Source organism: Siphateles boraxobius, unplaced genomic scaffold (genome assembly GCF_051911475.1).
Source record: "Siphateles boraxobius isolate OS27281-9 unplaced genomic scaffold, OSU_SipBor_1 49, whole genome shotgun sequence".
NCBI classification, from domain to species: domain Eukaryota; kingdom Metazoa; phylum Chordata; class Actinopteri; order Cypriniformes; family Leuciscidae; genus Siphateles; species Siphateles boraxobius.
The window spans coordinates 2,111,275-2,121,848 of NW_027509130.1; the positions used below are offsets into that span (position 1 = coordinate 2,111,275).

The following is a 10,574-nucleotide window of genomic DNA, read 5'->3' on the forward strand; positions in this document are numbered from 1 at the left end:
ATTTACATGTTACCGGATCACATGCAGCTTTCGCCTGTAAAGGCAATGGGCGTGAAGTTTCCGGACTACGTGCACTACGCAGTTTAGCCAATTACAACACACCGGCCCAACTAACCAATCTGAGCCCATTGCCTGTTTCTGAGGGAGTGGTTTCATAGAATCAGGAAGTCAATCGGTCGTTCAAATGACAGAGGAGAAAGCGGCTTACAATAAAGGTGAAATTTATGAAAAATAAGGCTTAAAAAAAACAAAAAAAACACTAAGACGTTATATTGCACCCCATAAACACAATCATGCAAAGAAAAAAAAGCAGTAAACCACCCCTTTAAAAAGCAAATTCATTGAAAGAGAAAACCGGAATTTAAAGTCACCATTATGGTGGTCGGTGTCTGTTTTAGCTGGGCTCTTGACCCTCACATCATTTACTTTAGGTTTTGTTTGGCTGCTGTATCTGAGTTATAACAGCCAGATGATCAAATAGAAAAGGTGATCTGATGTAGTAGTGGGAAGTTTGGATAATTTCACATTTTATCACCCCTTTAAGAAATACAAAAAGAACAGTAATATTGTGAAATATTATGACAATTTAATATTAGTTTTCTATTGTAATATATTTTATTCTGTTATGTATTCCTGTGATCAAATCATTACTCCAGTCTTCAGTGTCACATGATCCTTCAGAAATCATTCTAATATGATGATTTGATGCTCAAGAAACAATAATTAATTATTATTATCAATGTTGAAAGATTTTTTTTTTCAGGATTAAATTACACTTTACTATATATACACATAGAAAACAACTGTTTTAAATTGTAACAATATTTCACAATATTACTGTTTTTTTTGTAGATTTAATCAAATAAATGTAGCCTTGGTGAGCAGAAGAGTCTTCTTTTAAAAACATTAATCGTACTCAAACTTTTGAATGCTAATGCTAATGTATGTGAAAACCTCAGATCTGTGTATACTAGATGTGTATTTCCCATTAAAACATTACCTTATTATTATAAGGCTAGTATTATCATCAAAATAAATATTAGGACCTACAATTAATTTGCCTTCCCTAATTTTAATAACGACACCACCACATAACACTGACTTGCGTCTGGGGATTGAAGAGGACTCAATGAATTTTTTTTAAAACCGACTACAAAACTACATCCCACATCAAAACTGAATTGCAAGGTGATTTATTCACAAACTGTCAAGAGTGCTTGTTATAAAAGACACGCATCATTGTTATAGTTGTTTAAGATGACAATGGTTGCCCGTCAACATTGCTTTGTTACCACAGCACATAAACAAAACATTTAAAGAGACTAATAAAGATACAAATTATTCTTATTATTAATAATAATTACTATTATTACAGGCGTGATGACAGTCTTTAGGTGCGAACACAGCACAATCATCAGTCATCGATAAAAAATCAAAAGCAGCTTCAAACGTCGACTTAAAGCTAAACTTGTTTAACAAGAAATATTGATTCTTCTTATTTTTTCCCTGTCATTAATGTGTGGTCCACAATATTACTCCGATAAATAAAGATAATTGATATGGCGTTATCAGCACTGATGCAGATTCAGCTCTCGTCGTGTCTGTGAGAATTAATGTGCCGTTAATGCAGCATCAGATGCCAAAAGCTCAGTCCGTTTATGCTTTCACTTTCACTTTCAGCGAATAATTGACTGGGGTTAGCAGCGTAAAGGTCCTTGCACACAGAGTCCGAAATTCTTGTCTGAAGATTTTGCACGTTAGAAATTAAATACGATCACATTTAATATGGATGCACCGATACCACTTTTTAAGGATGGAGTACAAGTACCGATATTTTTTTCCTGGTACCCTCCGATACCGATGCCTGTTGTACTGGGGGGGGGGTTTATGGTCACAATGAGACTAATGAACATATCAGCATCTTTATTTTCAACAACTCAAATAAACTTAAAAAATAAATCATTCTTATGTCCTTATCACAAATTTTCAAAGCCCAAATTTCACAGTGTCCGATAACCTCCAAAGGGCAAAACCAAGGACATAATGAATGTAATTTTAACCTGCCTGTCACAAAGTTGTCAAAGTGCTAAAGAAATCACAGACAACAAGACAATCAAAGAACAACAGAAATCACAGAACAAATGTTTAACATTACACTGAATAACAATGTAATCACAGCCGAAAGTGTAAAGTGAAATATTAGAGTGTACTATTAAATCTAGCAACACTATAACTGCAGGAAGAGTGTTCATAAAAATTAAGAAATATAAGCTAAGGATATACGTGAGGTCACGCGTCAAGTGAGGTATCGGTTTTTGGTATCGGGGTATTTTTACGAGTACAAGTACATGAGCTTGGTATCGGGCCCGATACCGATAGTGCATCCCTAACATTTACACAGTGCCTCCGAAACTTTCGTACGTCATACAATTTTTGGGGATCGGGTTCGATTTTTCGCGTTTTTCGCATCCGTGGCGAGCATTTTGAGAGGTGTTTTGACAATTCAGAGCCACCGAATGACGAACACGCAAACTGCGGAACTTAACTCTCATGCAACAAAGTTTGCAAATGGCGTGCAATATCCACGGGCTCGCCTTTTGAGTGAAATATTTATATGCGACATGACATTTTTCTTCATCATCAGAATGATAGTAAAAATTCTCATTTCCAACCATAATAAAACAGAGTAAGTAAATAATTAAATGAATGAGTAAATAAACAAGTAAATTAATGATCAAATAAGTAAACTATTGCAATCCCCATCTCACCTATTGCTGACAACATGACTATGATATGATTTATAGATCCTGTATGTAGTGTGTGTGTGTGTGTGTGTGTGTGTGTGTGTGTGTGTGTGTGTGTGTGTGTGTGTGTGTGTGTCCAATACCAACCTTTTGAGCCGTCTTCAGTGTCCTGTAATAAAAACAAAGTGTTCATGAGATGTTTTTATATTAATATATAGCTAGTGTGTGTTTTCTAGATGAAGCAAGTCTCACACACACCTCCGGATGACTGCGGTCTCCTGTCTTATGGTGACTGTCTTCCATGAACTGCTTCTCCCTTCCTGTTCCTGTGAACCGACACACACTCACTCGCATGGCTTCATTGTGCAGCACATGTATCTAACATCTAACATGTATCTAACGGTGGTTTTCATGGCCTGTTTTATACACCTCGTTTATGTCCTGTATTTATCTCATGCACGCCGTAAAGCTGCAACTTCAGCAATTTCCACCAGCCCAGAGATGTAGCAGTAAAGATTTTATTCTATTCTGTTTTTTATGATAATAGGCTATTTAGAAACTTTCTTACATAAACACAACATTAAATTGATTGTATACCCAGATAACTGGGAACGTTCACAAAACTTGGCTAATGTTCTTCCAGTAACATTGATAGAACATTTGTTCAATTCTATCTGGTTTTTAATAATGTTCTCAAAGCGTCAAACTTTATTTATACATCATTTATGGATTTTTTTCTTCCTGAAACGTTTTTTTTTAAATGTTAGCCTAACGTTACTTGTTTCAGAACGTCCAGAGAACACTCGAAAAGTAACATTCCAATAATGCTTGTAGAACAATTAAATGGAATGTTCACTTAACGCTCGTATAACAAACGTTTAAAATCATTTAATTGGGACATTATAAAAGTTCAGCGAACATTCAAATTAAGCGTTTTTTTAATAACTTAATGGAAATGTTAGCAAAATAGTTTTGTTAGCGTTTTGTTAGCAAGGCAATATCAAAATACACTGATATTTATCATGGTACTAAAAGATGACCATACTATGATATTATTTATTTAATGTACTTTAAAGACCAATGTGCTACTTGAGATGAACGATGATCACTCGGAATCTGTGATTTTTTTTTGCGATAAAGATGTTTTATTCATCTTCCTGCATAAACTTACCAAGCTAACGTGCTAATTATGGCGCATTTCCACACAGACATTCAACGGCAAAATAATCGTTTAATAGCACTTAAAGCGGGTATAATAGTGTAACTTGTATCATTTCGTGTCACATAAGTTACTATACGGCTCCTATACATTTAATTATTCAGTGGACTTCGATGAAAACATAACAACTAAGGTACTTCAGGTTACGTTAACCAAATATAAAAATATAGCCTTTAAACATAAGTCTAATAGATTATGCAACATATATACATATGTATATATGATGCTAACTTGAAATATGTTGTGTATGTTTGTACATGTTTGGGTTTGTTTTGCTCACCTCAGTCAGTCCGGCCTGCAGCTGCGCACTGGACGCCGCGCCGATTAACATCCGGGTATCAGTTCGCATCCGAACAGGCGACTGCGCGTGCGCGTGCGCAAACGCAAACACAAACACACACACACACACACACACTGTTCGCCCAGCAAAGGGCGCTGTGTGACATCTTACGGCAATTCTTATATCTTAATTAAAGCACACAATAAATTCTTCTGTCTTGTTGTTATTATAATTGTGTTATATTTTATGTTATTGCCTAATTCCCAAGTATGTTTGCACTAAATGTCTGTATTTAATTCGAGTTCTGCACTGATCCTGTCACCAAGACAAATTCTTTTGCTCCTTTCTTTAACCTTTTTTTTTTTTTTTTTTTTGAACAAAGATCACGGATACATGTATCACGCACAAAATAGGATAAGAAACTCAAGGTAAAGTAAGGCCGTAAAGTACATACATTAAGAGATAGTCAATTAAGAAATAATGCATAAAAGATTTAAAGCAATAGAAATTAAACATACATTAAATTAATAAAAATAAATATAAATAAATAACATGGGGGAAAAATAATAAAAAAAATTGTCATCTTCAGGAAATCAGGAGGTAATTTATAATGAAACCATCTTTTTGAGCATCAGAGCAGTTTTTTTTCCTTTAACCGCTCAGTGTCAAAATAGGCTTGTTTGAGATGCACCTCGCCTGTAATGTAGTCGAGAGTAGGCGGCTGCAGTGAGAGGAGGAGTGAAAAAAGCGCAGGCAAGCCGGACAGTTCTCGCTTCTCGCAGTGGATCAATGATGGATATCGCGGGATTCACGGGATTCACGCTCGTGCACAGTGAAAATTAATAAATATAAAGAAATAGTTATAGAACTATAGAAGTTAATAGAAAATAAATATAATGAACAAGACAATAACAAGTACTTGTTATTTAATTCCATTTCAAATAATTTTTTATCAATCATTTTTTCTTTTACACAGACATAGGCTATGTGTTTGTGTGTGTGTGTGTGTGTGTGTGTGTGTGTGTGTGTGTGTGTGTGTGTGTGTGTGTGTGTGTGTGTGTTTTATAATAAAATGACATTGCATAACTCATAGTGATGGCACTGTCAGATAGTTTTTTGGAATATTCACACATAGGCTACAGATAAAACATGATATCCGAGTTTAAAATCAAACAATTTAAAAGAGAACAATACATCACGGATTCACGGTTGTTTAACCAATCAACATTAAGCTGTGTCGTCAGCAAGTCGTTTCCCATCATGCTTTTGATCAGCGCAGTCGGTGGAGAGCACCTGCGCGCGACTGCGGCCCTGTCCCAAATGGCACACTCCAGACTTGTGGACTTCCTCAGAGTCCAAATTTCGGTGACGTCATGTAGTGCAGACCTATAGGGCCCTTAGAGCGAGTCCGCGAGGGCGCATTGAGAGGTATTTTTGGGACAGACTCAATTGTCACGCCGGAAACAGGAAGAAGGTCTCAGCTCAGACGTCGAAGCTGAATAAACTTAAAGGTCATCTCATCAGTCCCTTTATTAGAAAAATATCACAAATATCATTAAAAAAATACAGTCTTTAGCATCGAGAACAGGATTTATTTTATTTTCCCAAATCTTATGTCCATGTGAACTACACAGCCTGCTTTTACAGTTCTATAATTGTATATGCCACCTGGGCATTAGAATAGTCATGGTTATGTAAATTATCAATGTTATACATAATAATACATAATGTTCAATTTTAGCACAAAATTAAAATGTAAATGAGTTTAAGAAAAATGTATAGGTTTAAATATTCATACTACGTTCATATGACTCAGTAAAGCAATGACATTCGGTTCTATTTATGTAATGAATCATAATGCGATCGTATTATTTAACACGCTATTATTATGTTTGAGATATCAACCACTGGTCGATAATGTTTGCATAAACTGTAAATAACAACTGGTAAAATGTACGCCTATATCATAAAGCCATGTTAACAGTCCGTGACCGAAATCTCCTCCCATCCGTTTTCTGATTGGCATTTCGCAAGGATTCCTGGGTAGTTAAAGTGCGTGGAGCCTGCATCTATGCGGGCTTCGCGGAAGACCGCTTCAAGGGTACAAAGGGGGCGCTGCTGAGCACACTTCAGAGCATTAAAATGCTAAATGGGATGGCCTACGGACTCATTGACTCGGCGAGCACGCGCAATTTAAGTCCACAAGACCGAAAGTCCGGATGAAGTGCACCATTTGGGACAGGGCCGGAAGAATCCGACACGTGCGCCTTTCGCTCGCGAGAGCTTTTTGACACAAGTCAGCATGACATCAGAGCAAGGCGGACCGTACTCGGACACATTTCTAACCGGCATGCATTACGCGCTGATCACCAGTGATCGGTTCTGCGCAGATTTCGCTCATCTCAAACAACCCTAATATGATGGAGGGTATGCGCGTGACGTCATCGTCAACCGGTCATGCGCACTGAGTGATAAAAGACTGAGTGAATGCCGCGAAAAACACACAAAACACATGTTACACTGATTCTTTACATAAGCGACAAAACATGTTTTAGAAGTTAGCTTTTATTATTTAACCCTCTACTGCACGGTGTTGCCATATGGCAACATACCCTTTCTTTGGACATTTTTTGAAATTTGAAAATAAATATGAGCTCTGATTAATCTTAAATTCATGGTAGAACCTGGCGGTAACCAATGATATGCTTTGATGACATCACGACATTACACACACCCTTGCAACGTCATTCTTTTCACACACTTTTGATGACTCCAGCTGCTGAAAAAGTGCTTGTGTATATGTGAAGATTTTTTTTCATTTTTTTCATATTTCTTCGGAATAAAAAAATACATCAAGCATCTGGGGTAAGTTCTAATCTTATTTCAATCATTGTCACATTGTTTTGATACTTATATTACCTTTTTATTTAATAAAATAGGTGTGTTGCCATATGGCAACATTGTGCGGTAATGGAACAATATTTTGCCCATTCTAATGCAGAGTAGCTTTGTATGAATGACAATGTATGGATGCACTGATATAGTTGGATGGTTGTATTCTACTCATATATTTATATATATTTTTATATATTTTATTTATAAAGTAAAGTAAAAGTAAAGTATAAAAGTAAAATATATATCCGTCTTGACCGCTTTGATCACTGGCCAGAGATGGGTGCACCAAAAGGAAGGTGCAAGAATCCTGGCTGCAAGGGCATCGTCAGAGGGGTTTGCTCTAAGTGCAAGGTGCACCTCTGCTTAAAAGGTGGGGTATGTGATTTGCAAAACGGCCGGCAGATTTTGAAAATACACAACTCAAAAGGTCCTACCTTCTTTCCTCCAACGCTGGCCCTGACTCCACCCACTCGAAGAGGGGCATGGGGGAGGGGGGTATGGTACGACCGTTTGATTGACGCACTTACTGTCCAATGATTCTAGGTGGTCTTGGAAATGATTGGCTGTTTTTCGAGTTTTTTCGAGTTTTTCGAGTCCTGCCCGTTCCACAGATGATTAAATTTTTTAATTTTCATGTCAGTGCTTCTAACTCAGTGGCTGTAAGTGGGTTAGGAATAGGATTTCAAGTGATTTTGAAAAAATGGTCAAAAAAGAAAATCACATACCCCACCTTTAACAGAGAGAACAACTGCTTTAAGGCGTTTCACATCGAGTAGTTTCACTTGAACAGTTCTTATGAGTTTGCGTCAGATGTTTTGTAAATGTTGTTGAAATAATCGTTTCACATTGAGTAGTTACACTTGAACAGTTCTTATGAGTTTGCGTCAGATGTTTTGTAAATGTTGTTGAAATAATACTTTGAAAATTAGTTTCATATTTTGTACACAAAGCTCTTGAAAACATTTTAAATAATAAAAACAATTTCATTTCTAAAAGACAGGTCTGTAATCATCTATGAATTTCATGTCATTTTGGGAGAAAACGCATCAGGCTGTTCCATTGTCGCACAATGTTGCCATATGGCAACGCACCCAAAAGTACCCCCCCAAAAAAAAAAAAGAAAAAAAGAAATGTTAATTTGAGTCTATTTTATATATAAAAAAACACTGTAAAATTTTTTTCCATGATTGCATAATAATGCGTGCAGTAGAGGGTTAATAATACATTATTTATAAACTGACATATTTGTAGAAAAAGATCTCAGCTAATGAGCCATGTATGGGAACAGGTTTTTCTGAAAACGTTGAAAAAAAAAATTATAGCATTTATTAACTTAATTTGTGTCAACTCCGTCAGACGCATTAAAAAGCATGCTTTTAATTAGTTGCATCCAACAACAGTGTACAGTTTTAATCATCGTGTTATGTTCGATTTCTGTGTACTCCCCTTATGGACCGGGTCAAATTGACCCAGATTGGATTCAATACAATTCCTCGAAAATCACACTATGAAAAGCAACAAAGATTTAGATACAAACTGTAAACTTTTAATATCAACATTTGTGAAAGATTACAAAAACATTATATCTGAAAATATTATTTATGAAAATGTTTTTAAACAATTTTTAAAAACAGTTTTGTTTTGACAAAATTGGAAAATAAACAGTATAGGCTACTGAATTTTTTTTTGCATATAATTTTTTTTAACTTGTTTTATTATTTTTTTCATTTTATGCTTTGAACATAGTAAATTAATAATATAATTTTGCTGTGTAATGAAAATTTTTAATTTTCCTAAGTCAACTTTCCCTAGTTTCCTAAGACCTATTCACTAGTTTCATTATTCATTTAGAGGGAAGTGAGAAACCAAACATAACACAAACATACATCAAATAAAGTTTTTTTTTTTTTTTTTTTTTGGCTCTGTGAAGCTGCCTTTGAAAATCCTACATAAAAGTTTTGGTTAAAAGCTAGGTATTTTAGATATCTTGAATATTGAAATTATTATTATTATATATTGTCTGACACAGATAGTAATTACATATTTTCATCTGTAATTTGCAAATAATTCTGAACACTGTGATTTTAGCTTTTTCAAGTGTTTGGTTAGGGTTAGAGCACTTTTAGATACACTTGCACGTTAGAACTGGAGTTGAAGTGCCCTGACATACAGAAAATAAATGTTTTTATTTTGTGTCTGTACAGTTGCTTTTGAATGGCTGTCTATGATGGGTCGAATTGGCGCACATCACGAACGTAACAGTAATTTTGTTTGTATATGTCAAAACACATCAGCATGTTGAAACTTTGCATGCATGTTCATAATGATAAATGAGAAAAAGTCACAAAATATCAAGAAAAAAAAACAAAGGTTAACCAGTATTTCCTACAACTAGAAAATCGAAATGGGTCAAATTGACCCGCAACATTATGTAATAATAATAATGGTGTTCAGAAAAGGGGCTTAGTTGAGAAAAAAAAATACATTCTCTACTTTTTCCTGGGTAAATTTGCGGGTTCTTCCAGTAAGCGAGCCAATGTTGAGGGTTGCAAATCGTAGATGTTGTGCTAGCCTCTTCAGCCTGACCATAGACAAAAAGAAATGGACACAGCGACCCCCTTGATTTCAACGGAGAAAACTGAAGCCCGATTAGAGCACTCACTTCCTGATGGCTGAGCGACTGCGCAGGCTCAAACTGAGCTTGACGACAGTCTGACAGTTGTAAATATTCTAGTAGCTGTGCCAAACAAATCTGAATCACATAATTCCTCACAAACGATGTTGAAATTTCTTTGTCCTGTTGCTTTTATGGACTCAATCTATGGGCTTCTCCCTTGACTTTATTTCTCCATGTCCCCCGATTGCCTCGTAGACAGTAAAAGATTGCCTGCGAGCTTCTCCTCCTGTCTATACGGTAATTTCTCTACTGTGCGACAGAAAGTCGCGTGGTTATGACGCAATTGTTAGCCTATTTTTACAAAAACGGCTTCTACGGGGCCATAACGTAAGATACAAAGTAATGGAGCCTTTTATACATTGTCGTGTTTCTTTAGAAATAAATAATGGACAAATGGAGTCTTTGGACGGCTCAGATGTAAAGTTATTCGCTGTCAAAGTGACGCCAAAATGAATGGGAGTCAATGGAATGCTAACAGCAGGTGAAGTTCTGCTACAATGGCGGCTCCCGCGAGGCTTCAGTTTCCGGCTGATGGATTACACCCTTGAGCCTGACCAGTCTTGAGCAGGTAGACCTCACTTCTCGCGTCGTTCAGGCGGGGACGGCTTAGCATTCGGATCCAAATGTCGTTTATGCATTGATTTTTTTTTTATTGACTGTACAACTAGATTTGACAAGATAGACTGAAAGCCACAGAACAGAGAAGCAAATTGATCACTGCAAGAAACAATTGGATCCAGTCAGAGAAAGGTGGATTTG

General features: G+C 36.2%; 1 protein-coding gene across 1 annotated transcript in view; it reads right to left on the reverse strand.

Moving 5' to 3' along the window:
• The window catches only part of tnrc6bb.1 (trinucleotide repeat containing adaptor 6Bb.1), a 46,967-nt gene extending 42,656 nt beyond the window's left edge, over window positions 1-4,311 (reverse strand). Inside the window, exons 1-3 of the mRNA XM_077202350.1 lie at window positions 4,244-4,311; window positions 3,003-3,070; window positions 2,892-2,913 (exon numbers count right to left, since the gene is read on the reverse strand). Coding sequence (XP_077058465.1) covers window positions 2,892-2,913; window positions 3,003-3,047 — 67 coding nt within the window. The 5' untranslated portion in view covers window positions 3,048-3,070; window positions 4,244-4,311. The remainder of the gene's footprint in view (window positions 1-2,891; window positions 2,914-3,002; window positions 3,071-4,243) is intronic.
• Window positions 4,312-10,574: the final 6,263 nt, after the last annotated feature.